The following is a 24,589-nucleotide window of genomic DNA, read 5'->3' as shown; positions in this document are numbered from 1 at the left end:
TTTTTTTAATGTTAGTACTGTGGAACATCTGAGATTACCCACATATTAGAGAAAAATTATTAGATGATATTTGTTATGAAATATAATGCAATATAATGTGTCGGGAATGCTTGAGTACCTGACAGGCCCGTGCTAAGGTGTTCCCCTGAGAAATCATACCAGCTAACAGACCTAGTATAAAAAAGATTTAGAGGGGGAACAAAAATACTCACAGGAGGAAATATGGAGGAGACAAAGTGTGGAGCAGAGACTGAAGGAAAGACCATCCAGAGACTCCCCATCTGGGAATCCAGCCTATATACAGACATCAAACCCAGACAATATTGCTGATGCCAAGAAATGCTTGCTGACAGGAGTCTGATATAGCTGTCTCCTGAGAGGCTCTGCCAGAGCCTGACAAATACAGAGGTGGACGCTCACAGACAACCATTGGACTGAAAACGGAGTCCCCAATCCAGGAGTTAGACAAAGGACTGAAGGAACTGAAGGGGTTTGCAACCCCATAAGAAGAACAATATCAACCAACCATACCCCCCCCCCCCCCCCCCCGCCAGAGCTCCCAGGGAATCAACCACCATCCCAAGAGAACATAGGGATGGACCTATGGCTTAATTTGCATATGTAGCAGAGGATGGCCTTGTCAGGCATCAATGGGAGGAGAGGCCCTTACTCCTGTCAAGACTCGATGCCCCAGTGTAGGGGAATGTCAGGGCGGGGAGGTGGGAGGGAGTGCATGCATGGGTGGGTGAGGGAGCACCCTCATAGAAGCAGGGGGGAGGGATGATGGGATAACGGGTTTCTGGAGGGGAAACTGGGAAAGGGGATGACATTTAAAATGTAAATTAAAAAATCCAATAAAAAAAGATTTATTGTGGGGGAAGGAAGCAGGGACCTGGAAAAGGGATAGAGGCAGAGAAAGAGGGGAAGAGAAAAAGAAAGGAAGAGAGAAAGAGAGGCTAGCTAGGAACACACAGGAACAGAGGGAGAGAGTGGAAGAAGAGGAGGGAGAGAGCTGGAGTAGTAAGCAGTCTTCTTCTTTTTTATAATTTATTCACTTTACATTCTGCTCACTGTCCCCCTTCTGCTCCTCCTAATCCTTCTCCCATCCCTCCTCCCCTTCTCCTCAGGAGGTGGGGGACGGTGCTCAGTGAGTAGCCTTTTTATAGGTTGCCACATCTGACTCTTAGCCTGACCTGGCCACTGGGTGATGACGAAAGCCGTTGCTAGGTAGCTGTTGGGCGGAGCCTAGCGGATTTGTCTGAAAGTCAATAATACCCCCCCTCCGAATATTAAATTTAATAAAAACAGAGCACCCAGGAGAATATGCAAACTTCCAAATAAACACAGTGGTTTGAATTTGAGAAAGGAAAAGTACCGCCAAAATGTGATAGAAAAACTAAACTGAAATTATCAATAACCTATAATTATATTGCTAAATTAAAAAAAAAAAAAAAAGCAGAGTGGCTGTGGTGCACACGCCTGCAATCCTAGTACTAAAAGGTGGAGGCAGGAAGGTCAGGAATTCACCTGCATCCTTGGCTACAAAGCGAGTTCCAGTCCAGCCCACGTGACACTTTCGCAAACCATCAAATCGATAGATAAATAAATAAGTAAAAGAATGAATGGATGAACCATTTGTATCAACCCAGCTTCTCTGCAAAGAGGCTGAGAAGAAAAAGGAGGGACGGTAAATGCAAGCCCAGGGAAGGCCGGGAGGGGGGGTAGCGCAAGGGTGGGGGGATGAGGGGGAGGACGAAGCGCGGGGGAGGGGTGGGGGGTGGCGTCGATGCAGTTAAGAGTGAGCCGCGCTGAGCTAGCCTGAGGGATCTTGCAGCAGTCTGAATGGAGCTACAGTCCGTGCCTGTCCATTTAAGGGGCCGGATGAGGGGGCTCTCAATTCCAGGAGCTTCGTTCCAGCAGTTCTCCGCCGGCGTGGGCGTGTGGGGGAGGAGCAACAGTGTGCAAGCCCCAGGCGGGCAGGGCCTAGGATGTCCACCAGGCTACAGAAGGCACAGCTTGGTTGGTCTCAAGTGTGAACTGCTATGCTGCAGTTTGCAAGGAAATCATCTCGATCTCTGTCCTTTTTCAGAAATCTCTGGTAACAAAAATGATTGTTCTGGACATAGAGCTAAAAAATAATCTTAAAGAGGCATCCAATGTTTCTCCTTGACCTTCAGCAAACCATGAATTATTAAATTTTGAGAATTCTGAAGAATATTTTACAGTTTCCCTTCAGGTGTCCTCTCTAGTTGGTAAATAACAATTTAATCCTTCAGAAATAAGCCATCTACACACACACACACACAAAGAGAAGTTAATTAAAATAATCCTCTATTCAAGCATGTTTGTGAGTTAACTGCAAAATCCCTTCAGCTTACACAAATGCTGGCCATTTTGAATTTTTAAAACTTCTTTGGTATATGGTATGCCATCTGTAATTCTGGCAATTGGGAAATTGAGGCCAGAGGTTTGCCACAAGTCTAAGGCTTCTGTGAGCTACATAGTGAGTTCTGCTAGCCTGGGCTACAGAGTGAAATACTCTCCCACCACTCCCCACATCCCAGTCTAAAATCCAACCTAATCTTTCTTTCTTTCTTTCTTTCTTTCTTTCTTTCTTTCTTTCTTCCTTCCTTCCTTCCTTCCTTCCTTCCTTCCTTTCTTTTTTTTTTAGTAAGGTCTTAATACGTAGTCGAGGCTGGCCTCAGACTTAGGATCCTTCTGTCTCAGGTCTGTGTCACCACATCCAGCTAGGATGTAATTTGTCTATGATAAAATCTGCCATCTTCTTTGAGGAAACAGTCAGCAGGTTGCGTATGCCATGGCGTGCATGTTGCACTCAGAGGACAGCTTGCCAAAGTCAGTCAGTTCCCTCTTTCTACCTTTGGGTCTCAAGGCAAAGTCAGGTCAGTAGACTTGGTACAAAGACATTTACCCAATGAACCATCTCACCAGATCCAAAATGAGCATTTCTGACAAATTTTATTGTAATGAATAAGTGAAAGTTTATTGTGATAACAAATAATTTCTCTCAGTTGTATGTCAGTCAAAAGTTTAACTGTTTCCCTGCCTACTCCTTGTCCTTTGTGCATCATTGGTCTCTCTTACTTTCTATCTCTCTCCTTTTAAGTGTCTCAAACGTTAGTAAATCTTTGAATGGACTTGTCTTAGATAGTATGTAGCAATTTGTTTCTCTTTTTGTCTTTGTTTTGAAATACAGGCTCACTCTGTAACCCAGACTGACCTCTAATTCATGGCAATCTTCTTGCTTGCTTCCCAAGTGCTGACCATACAGGCAGGGACCCCATACCTTGCTTGCTTGTAGCAATTTTGAAATAAAACTTAAAATATATGCTCAAGGTTAGTGTCTTAAGGTTTTTTTTAGAAAGATTTATTTATCTATTTTGTTTATGTACACTCTAGTTGTCTTCAGACACACCGGAAGAGGGCATCAGATCCCATTACAGATGGTTGTGAGCCACCATGTGGTTGCTGGGAATTGAACTCAGGACCTCTGGAAGAACAATCAGTGCTCTTAATCACTGACCATCTCTTCAGCTCCCTTAGTTAGAGTTTCTATTGCTGTGAACAAACACCATGACCATAGCCAACTCTTACAAAGGAAAACATTTAAGTGGGGCTGACTTGCAGCTTCAGAGACTCGGTCATTAGCATCAAGGCAAGAAGCATGGTGTCATGCAGGCAGACTGGAGCCAGGAAGGAGCTGAGAGTTCTACATTCTGATCCACAGGCAGCAGGAGACTGCTCTACTGGGGCCAGCTTGAGCATATGAGACTTCAGAGACCACTTTTACACTGAAACACTTCCTGCAACAAGGGCACACCTACTCCAACAAAGCCATACCTCCTAATAGTTCCACTACCTATGGGCCAAGCTTTCAAATGCATGAGTTTATGGGGGCCATTCCTATTCAAACCACCACAGTTAAATCACGTAAAAGTTAAGATTTAATGTCTGAAAGTTCGGTTGTTAAATATCCATGATACTGTTGTGATAACAGACTTAGCCCTTTTTCTCACAGAAATTGTTGTGCATGTTATTTGTGTCACGGAATAGGGGATGGGGGTGAGGGTGGGGGTTAGGGGTGAGGGTTAGGGGTGGGGGCTGGAGAGATGGCTCAGTGGTGAAGAGCACTGACTGCTCTTCCAGAGATCCTGAATTCAATTCCCTGCAACCACATGGTGACTCACAACCATCTGCAATGAGATCTGATGCCCTCTTCTGGTGTGTCTTAAGATAACTACAGTGTACCCATATAAATATTAAATAAAATCTTAAATTAAAAAGAAGTAATGCCATATATGTATATATATATATGTATATATTTAAATGTGCCACCATACCCAGCTCAAACTCCTCTCTCCACCATTGACTCTGCACTGTTTGTAGAGTTTTATCAACACAGGTATTTATTATATAGTGTTTGAAGGAATGACTGCTCTGTCAGACTGAGACGGACTTCTGTTTGGAGGCAGAGGTAGGAATCCTCAGCTCCCTTTCCATCCCACCGTTCTGTGGTTCCTTTGACTCTAAAAGTTGGCTAGGTTGCACACTCGTTTTAATGTTGGAAAACCAATCTGAGTCAGATGGCACACATCTGCAATCCCGGACTGGGGAAACTGAGGCAGGAGGATTACCTCCACTTGGAGGCTAGCTGGGCTAGCCTTGTGAGAGACAAGGACTCAAAAGAAAAACGTTTGAAAACTAAGAGGTTTCAGGAAAGCAAGGGATAAGACACCCCTCGGCATGACCACTTTAGCGTGGGGAAACCCAATAGACACTAGTCGAATTCTGGAAAAGTGAATGTAGCCACAGAACTGACTGGTGGCTGGGGTAAGCTGGTGTACCCAGTTGTATTCTCTCCGTAAGAGCCTCCTTGTTTTCGGGTGTGCACACATGAGCGCCAGCCGCTGCGGTTCTGATGCATAGTTCTTTGCACTGATGAGCTAAAACTGCTGAAGTCATGAGGCTGCTCCAGGCAGAGCCCTCGTGTGAGTCACACGAAAGCTCCACTCTGCTGACCTCTGGCAGAGCGGGGAGCGAATGAGGAGAGAAGAGACGGATGGGAAGAGGTTCAAGTGCGGGTTTTCTCCTTGAACCTGGACTAGTATGGGTCAAGAGCTGTGTGCAAAGAGCCGGCAGCCAGGATGCAGTTGCTACCACCGTTCGGAGGGAGGCGAGGCGCACAGCTGTCGGAGGAGCCAGCCTGGAAGCACCTCGGAGCCTGCTGTATTTGAGGTACTTGTATCCCGGGAGGAGCATCTTTAGTAAACCAAGCGATTCAGACAGACACTCCCTCTTGTAGCAGGGTCTGATTCCTCTGCGGTAGGTCTAAACTCATAAAAAGAAAATTCTATTAAAGTCACAGAGGATTTATGACTGTAGTTATCAAGTTTGGGGATGTACTTGTAAACCAGACGAGGGGAATAAGCCTTGGGTTTGGCCTCTTTTGACTTGAAACAGAGAAAGTGGTTCTTCTCTGGACATCTCTGAGCCACTAAATTGTAGGGCTGAACTGTAGAGGGCAAGCCGCCATACCGGTAGGTCCGCTGTGGATTCTCAGTTTCAGTAATTAGCTCGTGATCATTAGCAGTGTCTAACTAGATTCTTCTAAGGTGTTACATTAAGTACCCAGGAAGGTGGGCAGGTATGGGGCAAACTGAGTTAAATGAGGAAAATGGAAAATACCCTCAAGGAGACTGGGTTAAACTGTGCAGGTGAAGGAAAAATTTAGTATTTCAGTAATTGGTACCATACATGGTTGTCTCTAAGATCTGACTTTCAGGAAACCTGCTTTTCATGGGTGTGGGAAGCCTACACAACAACAACAACAACAACAACAACAACAACAACAGCAACAACACAAGAAAAAACCAAAACCAAACAAACAAAACCAGGCAAATAAAAACAAAGAAAAGGTTTGCCAGCCACCAAGTCTGACTGCACACATTGTGCGCGTGCTTTCCTCTTCCTCCAGCTAACAGACCTAAAAGAAGCATCATGTTCCTCGGCTTCATTTCACCCCAGGGGACTCCAGGCTGCCGGAGTCCAGAAGTTGGAGAGTAAAAGGCCACGGAGTAACAGTGATTCTTTTCAGGAAGAGAATCTGAGGCAGGGGCTGCCATGGGTGAGTGAACCGCTGACAGGCATCAAGGAGAATTTCATGGGTGCCTGTCTAGGGAAGCTAGTCTAGCCTTTACCTTCCAGGGATGCCTGTGTGGGCTTGCATGTGCTCTCACACATACACACACACACACACACACACACACACACACACACACAAAACACACACACACACTCAGGCATACACACACACACAAGACATACACACACACACACACACAGAATACACAGGCACACATGCTTGCACAGACACACACAAAGACACACACACACATGGACACATACACACAGATACACAGACACACGTGGTCATTCACATACAGATACACATACATACAGACACACACAGAGAAATACACACACACATGTACACAGACAGACAGGTAGACAGACACACATGCACAGGCACACATACATGCACAGACAGACAAGCACACACAACATAGACACTTACACACACACACAGACACACACACAGACACTTACACACACAGACACACACACACACACACACACACACACACACACACACACACACACACTCTACTGTCTAATGTCCCCGGGGAAAAGATAAGTCAACATATTTTTTATATGTTCTTTCTATCTTCCCACCTCTCCACCTCTCACCCCACCCTTGGAGCAGAAGAAGAGCTTCCCTTTTGGGGCAGCCTCATCTTACTTGAACTTGGAGAAGCTGGGTGAAGGTTCTTATGCCACAGTTTACAAGGGCATCAGCAGGTAAGTGACTTGCTAAAGACTTTTGATAAGGGCATCTCCCTATTTTGATAAGGGCATCTCATCTATTGTATTATAAAGCCAACTGACATAGTAGAAACATTCACAGCTTTTGGGACTGTGGCAGGATATCTGGGCCAACGGGATGGTAGACATGGTGTTTTTTTGTTTTTTGTTTTTTAGATTTTATTTATTTTATTTATATGAGTATACTGTAGTTGTCTTTAGACACATCAGATGGTTGTGAGCCACCATGTGGTTGCCGGGAATTGAACTCAGGACCTCTGGAAGAGAAGTCAGTGCTCTTAACTGCTGAGCCATCTCTTCAGCTCTAGACAGGGTGATTTTAGCAACCTTGAAAAACAAAATAAACAAACAAACAAAGCGACATCAAAGAAAAAACAAAACAACAAAAACCTAGCTAAAATCAACCACTGACGAGGGTAGACTTTCTCCACTGTTGACCTCCAAATCAGTCACTACCCAGTGAGAGCCAGTTGGTGTCTTTAGAGCTTCTCTTAGCCCTTCCTGACTCTCACGGTGTGGGCTATCCAAAGGCCAACGCTCTGCATTCCTAAAACATACCGAATGGCTGGGAAAAAAGAATGCGTATCCAAAGCCCAAGTGGACTTGGTTTGAAGATGAGGTTCTGGCCGTCCATCTACCCTCTAGTAAGGGTAGGAGAGTTGGAAAACCTTACCCCTTAGCTTAAATAATCCAATGAAGAAAATAATGACTACTGGTACTCATACTTTAAAAGTGCAAGTACCATAAAACTAAATATTTGTGTTTATCTTAGAGTGTGTGCATTTGTGCTGTCTTTGTTAAAATAAGATTATCAGGAAAATACAATTTTAATTGCATAGAACCAGGATTTGATTCATGACCACAGATTACCCTGGGAACTAAGAATATAATATATTGCTTTCAAGAAACTCAGTTTAGTAATAGAATGGAAAATTGTGTCAGAAACACTTCCCGACCTGAGTTCAAATCTCCACACCCATGTAACAATCCAGGGGAAGCTATGAGTGCCTTAACCCCAGCGCTGTGAGGACAGGAAGGAGTGGAGACCGGAGGATCAGACCAGTGGAGCTTGCTAGTCACTAGGCTAGCCCAGGTGTGGTGAGACCTTGTCACAAAAGGACTCCAGGTTCCCTTTTGATTATCCTGTGAATCTGCATCCTGTGAGCCCAGCCCCTTAATTCTTAGGAGATAGCAAGCACACATTTTCTTTAAATATTGCAAAATAATTCGGAGGTCTGTCTGCCTCTGTTAAGCACAGACAATAAGGTAGCTGGGTGGGACCCCATCATGAAATTAGCATTTCTACCACACCTGAGTCTAACCCTGCTCTGTCCCAGGCCAACCCTGAACTCAGCAGTCTGTCTGCCTTTGTAAACATAAAGAAAAAAAAAAAAAAACCTAGCTGGGAGGGACCTCCAGTGACCACCTTTCCCTAAAGCTCTTTTTCTCCTTTCTTAGTATATGAGTACTCTATCTGCATGTACACATGCATGCCAGAGGTGGGCATCAGATCCCATTATATGTGGTTGTGAGCCACCATGTGGTTGCTGGGAATTGAACTCAGGACCTCTGGAAGAGCAGCCAGTGCTCTTAACTGCTGAGCCATCTCTCCAGCCCCCTATTTTAAGTTCAAAATTTGAAAGACAAGTGAGCGCAAAAATCTGGGTAGAATGTTCCTGTGAAAAGGAGAAATAAAGGTGAGATAAATAGAGACTGGGAAATGCAGTTCCAAAAGTAATGAAGTTGAAGTTAAAATTGATACCCACAGAGAGTGAACTGTGAAGGAAAATCCAATTTAAGCCAGCACTTGGGAGCGGTTTGGCGAAGCCACAGGGGCATCAATGGAAGAGTTTCCAAGGGGCAAACCTGCCAAAACCGGGGCACAAAATTAAGTGGTATTGAGTTATAACCCGAAGAATAAAATATCTATGAGTTTCTGCAGCTACAAATGAATGGCTCAATAAATTAATAAAGAAGAGAGAAGAAATAAATCTCCCATGCAAAAGAACCACAGATACCTTACGTGGATCTACTCTCTCAGAAGTGGATCTCAATGGATCCATGCTCAAAGTGCAGGTTATACTTAGCAATGTTGATCCTAATATAGGGGTGGTGGATAGTCGCTTCACAATAGACACTCAACAAGAACTACCTCAGACAGGCAATTTCTCAAGTCATGACAGATGTCCCCATGATAGAACCTGGTCAAGATGCTCTGGGCCTTCCCCCAAACTCAGAATTCCAGTTTAATCGTAAGAGAAACATCAATGGGAAATGAGTGTCATTGGGGTGCATGATGTGAAATGCCCAAACAATCAACACTTTTATGGAAAAATCAAAAGAAATATCAGGAAAACACTCTAAGAGAGGGTCATCCTTCAAAGTTCTTAACCTGCACTCCTCAAAACCATCCAGGAGATCAAACCCAAGGAAAATGTAGCAAACCGTACAGCCATGAGGTCTAGCACAACTCAACAACTGAATATCGTCCTGCATAGAATCTGGACAATAAGAAGGACATGAAGTAAAAGTTAAAGAAATCCTGACTAGAGAGATGTCTGAGCAGTTAAGAGCACTGACTGCTCTTCCAAAAGTCCTGAGTTCAATTCCCAGCATCCACATGGTGGCTCACAGCTATCAACTATCTGTAATAGAATCTGATGCCCTCATCTGGTATGTCTGAAGACAGCGAGGGTATACTCATATACGCAAAATAAATAAATCTTAAAAACAAAAAATCCGGGGTTGGGGATTTAGCTCAGTGGTACAGCGCTTGCCTAGCAAGCACAAGGCCCTGGGTTTGGTCCCCAGCTCCGAAAAAAAGAAAAGGAAAAAAAATCCATTAGATTGGAGTGTTAAAAAGTTTAAAATCCTAATGAATTATGAGCTGTAATAATAATGTGTCAGTTGGTTCATTAATTATCGTTATTGTACAATCTTTTAGTTTAGGTTTTTTGTTGTTTTGCTTTGCTTTAGGATAGCAGCTTGGTGTCCTTCAGGCCAGCTGTCCTTCCCGTGTAGCTGAGGCTGACCTTGAACTCCTTGGTCTCCTGCCTCCATTTCCCAAGTGCTAGAAGTCGCCATGGTGTGGGTTGCCATGCCCAGTTTGGTTCACTAACTGTAACAACTGTGCCTTCCTAAGTCAACAGTCTTAAGTCAACAGTCGAAGAAACAGCAAGGATACAGGAACTTTCTATACTGTCTTCTTAATTTTTCTTAAGTTCTAAACTCGTTTTTTCAAACTGAAGTTTCAATCAATAGAGCTGAGACTGAGCTCAGCAGTGCAATGCTCTTCAGGAAGCACTCTGGGCATGGCTTCACTCTAATGAAGACATGTGCAATGCCTATTCTATGACTTTGCAATAATGGAATAATTCTCATTATTCCAGGAAACAATGGGAGGCAATGGAACATATTTAACTGCAGAAATGATCACCATGGTTTTTCATTGAGAGAGGCTCATGCAAGCCCAAGTTGGTCTAGAACTCACCATGTAGCCCAAGCTGACCTTGGGGCAACCTTCCTCTTACCTCAGCCACTCAAGGGCTAGGGTTACAACAGGAGCCACCATGCCCAGCACAGTATTCTTAAAATAACTGCAAACTGCAGTTTATAAGAATTTGGAATTGGCAAAACACATTGTGATGTATTTGTATGATAAGATACTATAACATTGTTAAATTCCGCATTCTGTAAGATGGAAATGATAAAACCAACCATGGTGGCTGGCACTTGAAAAACTGAGACAAGAGCATTATTATGAGTTCAAAGCCAGCTGGCCCATTAAAAAATACCAGGAAAGATAAAAGAAAATATGGAACAGAGAGAGAAGAAGCCATGATATATGGATCTCACAGTATTAGAAACACCATGGTTGTAAAGAACTTGCACAAAATCTTCTTGGATAAATAAATATAGAATTAAAGGAGGGAGGGAGAGAATAGGAGAGGGAGTGGGGAGACCAAGGCAAATCTGAGGGTGCTTTGGAAGCTACTACATGACTCTGGCTGTTAACAGGTTCACCCAGGAGAGTTGAAAGTTGGAGGCCAGCCTGGGCTATATTGCAAGACCCCGTCTCAACAAAACAAAAACTTGCATCTCCTCACCCTCTGCAAAAACAAAAATTAACAACAACACAGAGAGAGAGAGAGAGAGACAGAGACAGAGACAGAGACAGAGACAGAGAGAGAGAGAGAGAGAGAAAACAAAAGAAAAAAAAAAACAAAAGAAAAAAAGAAAAGAGAAGGTGGCTGTTACCTGACATGAAATGTGGAGATTCTGAGGTCTGAAAACTAATGAGGTGTTGACTCTCACTTTCAGATGATGTCCCCAGCTACTCTACTGAGAGTAAAAAGAGGTACAAGTGTTCAAGCAAGGGGACAGTTATGAAGTCACAGCCAAAGTTAGGTGACACACAAGGCTGGCTTAAGTGCACCAGAGGGATCAGAAGGTATTATGAAGGAGATGGTCACTCTGTGCCTCTCTGCTTTCTCTGGTTGTTCTATAAAGAAAACATCACACCTTAGCAAAGAGAAGGATGTTTCAAAATACATATGCAACATGTTTTATACATAATGAGCTTTGTGTTTTGAGAAAATTCTAGGTTTAAATAGTAGGATACATTGTAAAGGAAAGGTTTTTGTTTGTTTTTTAATAGAATCTCTACTCTAAGCTGTTGCTTTGAACCTCTCAGTGAGTATGTGTGTCTGCCCCACCCCTTTCTAGGATAAATGGACAACTAGTAGCTCTAAAAGTCATCAGCATGAACGCAGAGGAGGGAGTCCCTTTCACAGCCATCCGGGAAGGTAAGAGGGGGACAATATGGACTCCAGGGATTGTTTTGATTATTCAATGTGGTAAAAACATCGTGGAGGATTCAATCTATACACTCAGCATGTGGTCTCTGATATCTCCAGAAGTGATGACTATAATTTCAAAGTTCGATTTCATTGCCAGTTTCGAGGATTATTTACAGTATTATCTTCTTATTTGTTCTTGAAGAGAAAGTTCAAAACTGCTGTCCATATTATGATCTCTGTGAGCGTTTACTAAATGTTTTCCATATGTTTAGATTCTTGCTCAAACCATGTCTATACAACTCAGAAATTCATTTAAAAAAGAAGTGTAACAGCATACCAATTTTTGGTGGGTATTTCCCTGATTGTGGTTTGTTTTCTTGTTTCTGTTTTTCCTGCAGTGTTTAGGTCCAACACACACACACACACACACACACACACACACACACACACACACACACACACATTTTTTGAGATAGGATCTCACTAAGTTTCCCAGGCAAGCCTTGAACTTTCAACCCTCCTGCTTTAGCCTCCTGATAGAAGGTACATTCTTTAAGCATTTTCTCTCTCCCTCTGGGGCTGTCTCATTTATTTACTTTTTTTTTTTTTTTTAATGAGATAGGGTTTCAATAATTTGCCTAAGCTAGCCCCAACTCTAGTCCTCTTGCCTCAGCCTCCTGAGAGCTGAGATGACAGGTGTGCCTCACCAAGCCTCACTTTCTGTGTTTTCTTTGCACTCTGGGCAACATAGTGAGGTAGTAAGTAGATCCAAGTTTTCATCATCTGGCTGCATCACTGGTTGCATCAGTGAGGTGATATTGGGCCAGTTGCTTATCTAAGATTGGGCTGATCAGGTGGTAGTGCCTGCCTTTAGTCTCTCTGCCTGGGAGGCAGAGGCAGGCTGATCTCTGTGAATTTGAGGCCAGCCTGCTCCACAGGCTAGTTCTAGGACAGCTAGAGCTACATAGATATATCCTGTCTCATAAAAAAAAAAAAAAGTGGCTGATAATAGCATATAGTTCATGGAGCTATTATGCAGATCAAGTGGGAGTACATAACAGTCCCTTTTCAGGGTTCAATGATTAGTCATTGCTATTACTTTGTTCTTGATTTTTATTTTATTTTATTAGTTGTGGGCCATATTTTACTGATCAGTGAGAAGATTTATACCACAGTATTTAGTACTATTAGCTTGTAAATTTAAAACTAACATAGCAAAATTAAAGAATACAATTTATCAACATTTCATTTAAGGCTTGTTTGCTTGCTTGTTTGAGACAGTGTCTCCAGAGAGCCCAGACTGGCTCCGAACTCGTTGTGTAAACCAGGATGATCTTGAACTCTTGATCCTTCTGCCTATCCCTCCCAAGGGCTATGATTAGAGCTGCAGCACCACACTCAGTTATACAGTCCCTGCTGGGAGTTGAACCCAAGGCCTCAAGCATGCTAAGATGTTAGTTACTTTTCTGTTGTGGTGATAAAAATACCTCGACCAAAGGCAACTTAAGGAAGAGTTTATCTGGCCCACAGTCCCAAGCAGATAAGGGTCCATCGCAGCAGGGGGTTGGGAGAGGCAGAGCGGCAAACAGCAGCCTTGGTAGCAGGAACAGGAAGCTAAGAGTTGGCACCTTCAACCGCTGTAGGAGCAAACCGGAAGTAGGCGACACTGCGCACTCTCAAAGCTAAGCCTGAAGCAATGTACTTCCTCCAGCAAAACTCCTCTGCCCCCAACAATGCCACCCACTGGAAACCAAATATTCAAATACCCAAGCCTATATGAGGTATACTTCTCATTCAAACCGCCACATTAGGCAAGCACTCTTATCAACTGAGTTAAATCCCCACCCCATGAGAGCCATTCTCGGCGCGGGGGGGGCGAGGGGGGGGGATATGGCCTTTCCTCAGCCTGACTTTTCTGGTCTTGGCTATTTGTCTTCCCTTCATTCTTGAGTATACGCTACTTGCAAAAAGATAATGCTGAATGCTTGAGAAGTGAGCAGAGAAAGCCCCATTCTTCATTCTGTTGTTTTCAGCCATAACAGAGCAGATGATCCAAATATTAAGTGTATAGAGGCTGTTGTAAACAGAATGACTCAGGCTCCGCGTAGCTAATGGAGGCAGGGTTTAGACTGAACTTTGAAGACTGGGTTATGCAAGCGGGCATTTAAAAAAACAATTCTGAAAATGAGTTTATAATTCAATTTGATGCCATTTTCAAAAGTCTCTGAAGCCCCTGGGAAATATTTTACATTTAAATAGAAAGGCCAAAAGGCTATCAGTGTAAGTGGGGGATTCATCCTGGTAGGATCAGGTGCAATCTGGGGGAACACGTGGTTTTGAGCATTTAACATGATGGAAGCTGCACTTACTGGTGTACTTATTAGTGGTCCAAATGAGAACGCGATCACGTTTGGAGACAGATGTGTGGATAGGCGAAAGAGTAATTTTGAGTGCAATAAAACAGAACAGAACAAAAAACACCAAGTCACCAGACTAGAGGAGGCTCTCGGGACGCGGGCTCCCCTCATTCTCTGGGCGTCGGCTTTTGTGAACCTGAGTTCACCGATGGCTTACACTGGGCTTTGTTGCTATTTTCCCCAGAGCTAAGTTCTCCAACTCCGCGCATCTGGCAGTCACAGTGAAACGAGTTTTGCAGCAGGTTTTGCTAACAGATGTTCTCGGCCGGCTCAAAGCCCCCGGGTGTGTATTGTTCTATATGCGCGACCATTCTCGAATTGCATGTTCGCCGAGCGCTGCCTCCCACACAGGTGTTCACAATTACAGTTAGCGTTCCTGTGTGGACTTCCTGGGTTTGTTTTATGGGGCTGGCCCTTACTGAAAGCTTTGCTTGTATGATATGAAAAACCACAGAAGGGTTTTGACACATCGGAGGAGTTCGACTTCCAGTTTCCAACAATGGCTGCTTCTTTTTCCTCCAGGGTAAAAAGCTTGCAGCCTTGAAAGCAAGGCCTCACTTAAGAACTTTGGCACTGGCTCATTTTTCCCTGGTTAAGATCTGGATGCCCATGAGACCAGAGAGTCGGAGGTTAAATGGGAAGGGCTGGGACGCAAGATAAGAACAGCTGGAGTTCATTAGTTCAAATCCAGGGTCATTAGCTAAAAAGGCAAGCAAAAGCCATGCGCGGAGAAACTCAAGAGTAAGGCAACCTTCTTTCCAAACCCCTGAAGCAGGAATTCTTTTCCTGAGGGAATCTGCTTGCTCTGAAGATGTGGCAGCCCAGGGCTTGGAGAGTGGGATTCTGCTACGGGACGGCCTCTCCACGTAGAATGTCTGTTTGTTTTTATAGGATCTTCATATGTAATATCATGAAATTAACAAACGTCTGAGCCACTCTAAGGGAAACTCTTACTAAGCATTCATGAATCCTTTAGTCCTTTTAATGCCTTTAGAGATATTATATCGTACGGCCGAACTTTCAAGCAATATCTGATTCAAACTCAGAACATTAATGTGCATTCACACTACGATCTGTGCTGGGTGTCTGAGATGGCCAGGCACTTTGCTGACTACTAGATCTGCAATAGCACACAAATCCCCGCTACCCTCACTTGCTTCTCCGTGATACCGAGGGTCAAAACCAAGGCTGAACACATGCTAGGTAAATAATCTACTGCTAAGTTATTTGCCCCGCCCTCTTTTTCATTCTTTATTTTGAGGCAGGGTTCCTCTGAGTTGCCCGGGCTGGCCTTGAACTTACCTTGTAGCCCAGGCTATCTTTGATCTTGCCACTTTCCTGCCCTGGTCTCCTGAGAGAGGTGGAATTTCAGGACCAGGCTATTACTGTCCTCATCCTTCTGCTAATTAAAAGACAAAAGAGCTGGGTGTGGCCATTCAAACTTGTCATCTCAGCACTCAGGAGGCAGAGGCAGGAGGATCACTGTAAGTTGAAGGCTAGCATAGTCAGCAATGCCAGTTCTAGGCAAACAAGGGACACCTGGTGAATCCCTGTATCAAACAAAACAAAATGGAAAAAAAAGAAAGATAAAAAGATTGGAAGTTTTTGTAGCAATTTAAGAGTCTTTTCATTATTGACATAGAATCACGTTTCGAATGTTTATTTTTATAACTGGGAGAAAATATTTTGAGTAGGTTAATTATTTTTATGGATTTTATATGAATGTACCTTAGTTTCATTGAATTCTATATTGACATTCTAGGAATGGACCTTAAATACCTTTCTAAAAACAGCCAGCTTGGGGCTGGAGAGATGGCTCAGTGGTTAAGGGCTCTTCTAGAGGTCCTGAGTTCAATTCCCAGCAACCACATGGTGGCCCACAGCCATCTGAAATTGGTTCTGTTGCTCTCTTCTAGTGTGCCTGAAGACAGTGACAGTGTACTCAAATAAATAAATAAATAAATCTTTAAAAAAAAAAAAACGAAACGAAATAGCCAGCTTTTGGGTTGAACCTAGGACCTCCAGCCTTTCTTTAAGAAGTCATAGATCTATCCTTGTCCGAGAACCAGGCATGACAGGCCTCCTTCCACCACAGGCTTTAACCCTTTATCCCAACACCTGGAAGTACAAGTGTTGTTGTTGTTGTTGTTGTTATTGTTGTTGTAGAAATGAAGGGGTCTGAGCCTCAAAGAGGTCGAGTAACTGGTCTGATGTCACAAAGCTACTCGGCATGTTTGGGTACTAACGTCTGTTATATTTAAACTCCCCCTGCTCTACCACATAAAACTGCAAATGCTTGCACCATTTAAGCATCTCCTTCAACACGAGCTAAAGTGGGTAGCAGCAAGGGGCTCTCGGGTGCTCTCTGTGTAAAAGTGGGGGCAGGCTCAGAAGCAACTCTCCAGAAGAGAATGTGATAGTGTGTGTTCAGCCCCTCACCCGCTCATCCTACAAAACCCGGAATGGTGGAAACAGTTGCCGCCGAAATCCTTTTGAGATCACTGTAAAGCAATTACTCCTAATCCATTTGTGAGAAAATTCACTGAAAAGGGTTCAGGGACCTTGCTGGGGTCATCCAATAAGATCAACAAAGAGTCTGATTAAAATCTCAAGTCAGCTATTACCACAGATGGATGAGGGCAGGCCCGGCTGACAGGACTCTGACCACATCAAGGACATAACACATTCAGCACACGCTTACAGCTCTGTGAGAAACAACCCCAGGGTGATGTCATATGAGAGGGATTTTTTTAATTTAAAGTCATCATTATTATTATCACTAATGTATGTGTGTATCTGTGTGTGTGCACATGCATGTATACAAACTCCAAGCTGTGCCACGATGCCTATTTGGAGGTCAGAAGACAGCCTTGTACAGTTGCTTCTCCTTGTCAAATTTTACACAGGTTCCAGGGATTCAACTCAGACTTGTTTGGCAAGCACCCTTGTCCACCATGCTATCTCACCGGCCTTCGAAGAGTATATTAGCATATATCAATTATGCATAATATAGGTTTTATTGTGACATTTTCGTTCTTGTATCTATTTCGATCATGTTCACCCTCTCGGTATTTCTCCACCACCTCCACTTTTGTGTCATTTTGTGAGGAGTGAAGCAATGAGTTAATTAAGGTCACTTACAGGAATATGAACAAATCACCAGTGGCTATACCAGGGAAGATCTGCCTTTGTCCCTTAGGAACTGTTAATCACATGTAGATCCTCAGGGAGGTATGGAGACTTGTGAGCTCCTCTGCTCCATCGTGGAAGGTTGATAGGCCAGTGTCTTGCAGGCTGTCACAGTGACAGAGTTTCATGGCAATGGCTGTGCCATTCCCTGAAGATATCATTCTGCAGCACTTCCAGCTTTTGCGTTATTTCCATTCTCTTATTCTTTTATGTTCTCTGAGCCTTGGAGAGGGTAATACAGATGTTTTATTTAAGGATGAGCATCCAATAGGCGTTTATTCTTAGCACTTTGACCAGTTATGAGTCTCTTCAGTGCCTATCACCTGGCACATACACAAAAAGAGAAGCTTCTCTGATCACAGCTGACAGCGTCATTAATCTATGGATATAAGCAGAAATATTCCAAGGCAGTGTAACGTCATACCGTGTTCACTCAGTTAAGCAACTGTGACTTTCCTACATGAGCCTATGACCCGAACCACAGACTTCCGATGGGGTTTATAGGACCACTCTGAATTCCTTACTTTGGAGCAGGCTTCACATCTCAGCATGAAGTTACCCATCCCCCAAAAGTACATGACTATTGCACCAGAGGACACAATATGACGGGAGTGGGGGGCTCAACTTCCAAAGAACTGCTCCTTTGCCCTTACCCTTGCCCTTTCTCTAGGTCATACTGTTTCTTGGGGTTCATAACTCGACTGCCCATCTTGGTTTGTGACTCTTATGCCAGAGAAAACGTAACATAAGGAATTGTAAATCCTTTATTGTTCAGGGTCTAATGGAGTTGGGACGGCTCCATTATTGACTCCTGCATAGACTCATTAGAAGTGGCCGAGTCTTTATCGATTCACAAACATTTACTGAGCACCACATGCCAGGCCTGTGTTAGTGCTGGAAACGCAGTCAGGAGGTGGGGTCAATCTGCGTCGTTAAGCAGCCTATAGACTTGAGAAAGCTTGGGTTACCAGGGTTACCAGGATATACAGATATACTCCAGACTTTGGGAGACAGACGTGCTTTATCTGTGACTATTATGTTTCACATCTTTTCCTAAACTAAATGGAACAGTATAGAATAACATCAAAATATGAACCACTGTGCTGGCAAAACATCCATTTTCCTAAAAATCAATCAAACGCAGATCAGAATGAATAAAGAATCCCTTTAAATTAAATATTTGTATGACATTGTGAGATGGAAATATTTTCCCTGAATTATTAGATATCTCACATATAATATATAAATGTGCTACATTTTAATACATAATTAATATTTCATTAATTACATAGTGGTTATAACTAATAATATTTAATTATTAACATATTAAACCACATTATATTGTAGCTAAATATATTAGCTATCTTTTATATTGAATAAAGATCAGCACTGGCCATTTACCTTTGGAATGTTTTATTCATCTTTTTGATTTTCTGGTGTTTTCATGGTTAAACACCATGGTTAAACCAGGTTATGTTTATATATATATGAGATTCTTACAGCAATGCCTGGTATATCTTAATAGTCTAGGAGTGTTAGCTGTAATCAGTTACTATCCTCATCATCACAGGGGCAGGATACAGCTCAGGAAGACACTCTCGAGGATCTAGGATGATCTGAACATGTGCCCCCATTGTGACTCATTTACACCCCCAATTTATCTCTATGCCTTTTCTTTGGAGAAAACAAAAGTAAGTAGGCTTATGCATACAGGACGTTTATTTGGTTTGTTTTGAGACAAGGTCTCATGTAGACTAGACTGGCCTTGCCCTTACTATGTAGCTGAGGATGACCTTGAACTCCCAATCTTCCTACCTGGCTACATCCCGGAGGTGCTGGAATTATAAGCATGAGTCACCACATCTGGGTTACTTGATAGGTGTGAATATGGAATCACCAGACTCAGCGTGCTGGTTTTAGCATCCCTCCTCTTTCCCAGGTGACTTTCGTATCCTTAACCTTCAGATCCGATCAGATCCTGTATCCAGCTCTAATGACCAGAGAGCCCTCAAGAGTAGAAGAAAGAAAGGCCTTTTCTCCGAGTTTCCCTCTCACACAAGCCTGGAAGCTAGAGTATGTTAGACCCTCTGGTGTGTGGACCCAATCAATGCAACAGTACTTCCATGAGCCATGGCCTGCTTTTCATGCAAATGCCCCGTTAGTTGCTCAGTAAAATTCCATTTCCCCATGGCTTTTCAGTCTCCTGGGCTTTGTCAAAGCAATGGTAAACATGAGCAGGAGATAGAACAATTTTTGATCTAGGTGAGGAAGGAGCCGAAGCATCTTCAACAGAAACACTGCCATCGACCCTACACATACGGATGATACTAGGGAAGACACGATCACAAAACCAATAGTAAGTAACATTGCTGACCCTGTCCTAATAAGCACCAAGGGTCCAATAAGCAGAGAAGGCAAGAGTGGCTGTCCTCCATGTCGCAAAGGGGAGTGTGACAACCTGCAGAGGTATGCATGTGTGCATGCGTGCATGCGTGCGCACGTGTGTATAAGTGCATATCTGGTGGCAGGCACTGATAAGTGTGACGGAGGGGAATAAAACAGAGCTGAGGAATGGAGGCTCGCTGGGGTGTGTGAGGTGGAAGGCTGTGATTTCGTCTGCAGTGAGTGGACAAGGAAGCCCATGTTACATGAACAGTTTGAGCAGAGTCTTAAAGGTGAGGGAGAAAGCACGCAAACAGGAGGAAAGAGAATTGTGGGTGGGGAAAATGACATGGCATGAGGGGTCGGGGTAGGCCGGGGTGTGCTTGAGAATGGAAGTGTCAGAGGAACAGTTAGAGGCCATTGTGCCAGAACAAGAGGGTGAGAATGGGAGGAGGTGAGAGCTAAGGAAGGGCATAGAGCAAGTGTGGGGGATGGGAGGAGACTGGGCCTGGAGGTAGCTGGGCAGGACAACCTCTGGCCTTGGGATTTCTTTGAGAGGAGAGGTCGCTGTAGGGGTTGGGAATCAGAAGGGGTTTGATTTGATGCTTACTGGAAAGAACCATAGTTTCAGACTGTTGCAGAAGGAAGAGTCAGCAGGACAGACAATGGAGACTACCGGGGTGCCTTTGCTAGATGCCAGCACGGCCCAGCCCAGGACAGTAGTCAACCACACTGAGAGAAGGGAGGCTTGGATGTGTTTTGCAGAATTGAGGGTAGATTTTCAGGTGGGTTTGTGGAGAGCATGAAAAAGGAAGCAGAGAGGGATTGCCGTTTGCATGGCACTAAACTGTGGAAAAGGCGTGAGTCACTTCAGCTCACGTCTGTAAAGGTTTGGTGAGTGAAGATAAGACTGATAATACAAATAAGTCCACACAGAGATAACCAAAGGCACTTTCCCCTTTCCTGCAAAACCAGATCACGGAGCAAACGACAGTTCAGACTGCTGCCCACGGTTGTTGGCAGTCAGCCTCATCCTTGTCCGTGTTCTCTGAGTATCATTATCGTTGTGACTGAGAAAGCGTGCCGCCATGATTTTTAAAGTAAGCCCGAGGAGTTTTAGTAATATAATTATGTAAGAACAAAATTACATTAAAGATGAAATTAAAACCAGGTGTGTTAGCAGGTATCTGCAATCCAAAAACTTGGGAGACCGAGACAGGAGAATCATTACAAGTCTGAGGCCAGCCTGACCTATTTGAGTTCTAGGACAACCAGGGCTGCAGAGAGACCTGGTCTTGAAATAAATACGTAAATAGTAAATTAATTAAACTATTTTTAATATTCTTGGCAATTTGTTTTTCCATTTCCTTTGGAGGAAAATGTGATTTTGAGTGTATGTTAAGGATCAAATCCAAGGCCCTGGGTATACTGGGTAAACACTGTGTCACACCTGTGGATGCCTTGTCCTGTATAAATACGTGTGTAGAGAAACAAAATTATGAAATGATTCATAAATAAAAGCACACCTAAAATGCAAATGTTCTCAACTTATGGTCAGAAGTCATTGCTATAAATCCGGAGGTACTGAAAACTCCAGCAGAAGGAGAGATGGCTCAACAGTTTAGAGCACTGACTGCTCTTCCAGAGGTCCTGAGTTCAATTTCCAGCAACCACATGGTGGCTCGCAACTATCTGTAATGGGATCCTATGCCCTCTTCTGGTGTGCATGAAGACAGCGACAGTGTACTCACATACATAAAATAAATAAGTAATAATAATGAAAAGAAAACTCTGTTAGAAACATACAGAGAATAAAACTTTATGACAGGGAGTGGGGTTTTAACAGACTCAAGGTGAAAGGAGGGTGGGAAGCAGGTGTGAGGAATTAACTGTAATTTGCATCTCTGTAACATTTGCCATTTACCAAGGGTTTTAGGAATGGAGTCTGAGTCAATTCATAAGAACCCGTGAAATGAAGTCAGGAAAGATGGTATCTCTCTCCATACGGTGGGACATTCTCGAAAGTTCACTGAGAGGGTGTCGGGGCCAGGATTCCTGGGAGGACTCCTGGCCCCACAGGCACCTCTCCCTTAAGAACTCGGTAAAGATGCTTGATGAAGTAAGTGCTTACTCTCGGTGTAGTGGTTGGCTGAGGTGGGGTGTGCATGTGCAGATGTCAGTCTGGGCCGAGAAACATTAAACAGTGCAGTGAAATTGGTCTTCCTACTTAAAACTTAAATCACAGTTGAAACTGAAATAGTAAATTTGGTCCAAAAGGACCTGGTGGGCACAGCTCAGAAGAACACAGTAGACGGGTAGACATAGCAGAATTCCTTCAAGTGTGAGACTGGCTCGCCCCAAACTGACTTGTTTTTGTTGTTGTTGTTGTTGTTGTTGTTGTTGTTGTTGTTGAACCAGGTCTTTCTGCCATAGCTCTGGCTGTCCTGGAACTCACTATGTAGACCAGGCTATCCTCGAATTTACAAGGATCTGTCTGTCTTTGTCTCCCGGGTGCTAGGATTAAAGGCATGCATTACTTCTCACAGCTCAACCCAGCTTTAAAAAAGGAATAAGAGTAATGGCTACTTTAACAACCACAGGCTTGCACAGCACTGTCAACCACACTACTAAGCCTCTGATAAGCCAAACTGGTTTCTTTGCTTTAATGGGTGTGTGTGTGTGTGTGTGTGTGTGTGTGTGTGTGTAACAGAGAAAATTTGTGTCTGTGTGAGAGTGTGGATGTGTGTGTGTGAAAGTGTGTGTCTGTGTGGTGCTGAGGACAGAACCCCTGCACTTGAGCCAAGTCTTCTACCACTGAACTACACCCAGCTCATGTCGGTCTTCCTTCTATGTGCAGGCGGCTCCAAGGAGAATCCCACACAGGGAAAGGAAAGCAGCTCTTCCCTAGTGGTTCAAGCCAGCAGAGGAGGGCTTTCCCTGTCTTTTGCCTGCCCTTGAACCAACCGTCACTGAAACTAGGAGGTGTGTGAGGTGTCCAGTCATGGACACTTCTAGGTCGAATGGCAGCTCTTGGGTAAAGGCAGGGTAGCTCAACAAGAAAGGGTTGGACTAAGAAGTGTTGGCTTTTTGAGGACAATGATGGCATTCCAACTAGAAGGGAGACCAGCCATCAGGAAGCAAAACCAGTAACAAGCACAACAGGTCAGGTTCCTGAGGGAATCGGTGTGTTCCCAGATGGCAGAGAATACTTGAGTTTATTTGGGGAGGGACAGAGCTGCACGTATGTGCACACACCTGTGTGCGATTAGGTGTGGAGGCCAGAGATTGATGTTGGGTATTTTCCTCAATGGCTTCTCTGCCTTATTTTTTGATCCAGGATCTTTCACTGAACCCGCAGCACACTAAATGCTAGACTGTCCCACAAGCCCTTGCCTTATCCTTGCCAGTGGGGGAATTACAGGACTACACTGCCACACCCAGGTTTTACTTAGGTTCTTGGCATCCAAACTCAAGTGCTCATGCTCGTGGGATAAGCATTTACACACAGAGACGCCTCCACAATTCGCTCTTAATCTTGTAGAACTCTAGAGTAGGAAAGAGTGGTGCAAAGGTTCATCAAGTAGAAATGTAGGCACGAAACCAGGACACTGATTTTGAGGGTTTCTTTTCAATATGCTATTTTTCCTTTTTTAATTAGTGTTTTTTTTTAGAGGACAAAATAATGGGTTTCAATACACATGCACACATAGAACACACATAAAACATACTACATACATACACACATATATATACATACATACGTTTTGTATGTGTGCGTTTGTGTGTGTTTGTGTGTGTGTGTGCGTGTGTGTGTTGGTTCCACGAATGGCCAGAGGTTGACTACTCTCCATGATTACTCCTACGGCATTTAGGGGAGGCAGAGCCTCTCACTGACCCGTGTCTGCTGACTCAGTTGGTCTATGTGGGTGACTTGCCCAGAGATCCCTTTTGCCCTCCTCCTGGGTTTTAGGTGGGCTGCCTCTTGCTCCTACATGTCTTTTACGTGGGTGCTGGTCATCTGAGTCAGTTCACATACTAGTGTGGCAAACACTTTACCTGCTGAACCATATCCCCAGCCCTCTATGCGTTTAAGTCTTGACTCTGTGAGAGAGAATGTGTGATATTTTGTCCTTTAGCTCCTGTACTCTGTCTTGTCCTTCTTTTCTCTCCCTTCAGAGTTCTTCTCCTTCATATTCTTGTTTCTACTTTTACGTCCTAAACATACACGTACATTGATGTTTATGATTTGAGTCTTATACTATTCCATTCTTTTAAGCCTTTTGTCTGTTTGTTTTTGACAGAGTCTCACTCTGTAACCAAGCTGCCCCTGAATTTGCAGAAACCCACCAGCCTTAGTCACCTGATTGCTGGCATTACAGTCGTGACTGTTGCATCAAACATCACCCTCAGTTCTAAGGATGCTGATTCCTCATGCTGAGACTTACCTCTTCGTGCCTGTCAGGGGTCTTCCATCTCCCAAAGACAGCCTTTCTGGGACTTCTGAGGCAATCACTCCTCTTTAATTGGATGCTTTTATAGGGTAACAATGGGGCAGGTCACTGGTAAAAAGCCTTAAGCTGAATCCCAAGCACCAACAAATAAGCAGCTACTTTTAAAAACCTAACAGTGACCTGTTTCTTAGTAGGCAAGCGGCAGCTGTCAATTGTACTCCTCAAGGTTCCCCAAGCCGTGGTGTTCTCTGTTAAGCTTGATTTCCATAGAGAAGGTTTGCAATAGTCCTGCAATAAGTCCGTTCCTGTTGTGTGGCTTAACACAATTCTTTACTCCATGCTCCTGCCCCCCCACCAACCACACCTATTAGCCTCCTTGGCCCCTGGCTGTCTCAACATTTTAGAGCCAGGTCACTTGTTACAAACTCCTGCTCTAAGAGGTGAGTCA

At 43.9% G+C, this 24,589-nt stretch overlaps 1 protein-coding gene across 3 annotated transcripts in view; it reads left to right on the top strand.

The window, feature by feature from the left end:
• Positions 1-5,070: 5,070 nt before the first annotated feature.
• The window catches only part of Cdk15 (cyclin dependent kinase 15), a 91,041-nt gene continuing 71,522 nt past the window's right edge, over positions 5,071-24,589 (top strand). For 2 of the 3 annotated variants that reach the window (XM_032899551.1, XM_032899549.1), the window contains exons 1-4: positions 5,071-5,256; positions 5,996-6,145; positions 6,785-6,879; positions 11,629-11,708. In XM_032899551.1, the coding sequence (XP_032755442.1) occupies positions 5,128-5,256; positions 5,996-6,145; positions 6,785-6,879; positions 11,629-11,708 (454 nt within the window). In that variant the 5' untranslated portion in view covers positions 5,071-5,127. The remainder of the gene's footprint in view (positions 5,257-5,995; positions 6,146-6,784; positions 6,880-11,628; positions 11,709-24,589) is intronic. The other variant, XM_032899550.1, reaches the window with a different exon arrangement.

This window comes from Rattus rattus, chromosome 4 (assembly GCF_011064425.1).
Source record: "Rattus rattus isolate New Zealand chromosome 4, Rrattus_CSIRO_v1, whole genome shotgun sequence".
NCBI classification, from domain to species: domain Eukaryota; kingdom Metazoa; phylum Chordata; class Mammalia; order Rodentia; family Muridae; genus Rattus; species Rattus rattus.
The sequence above is the reverse complement of the archived record's forward strand: the minus strand, read 5'-3'. Positions and strand labels throughout refer to the sequence as shown.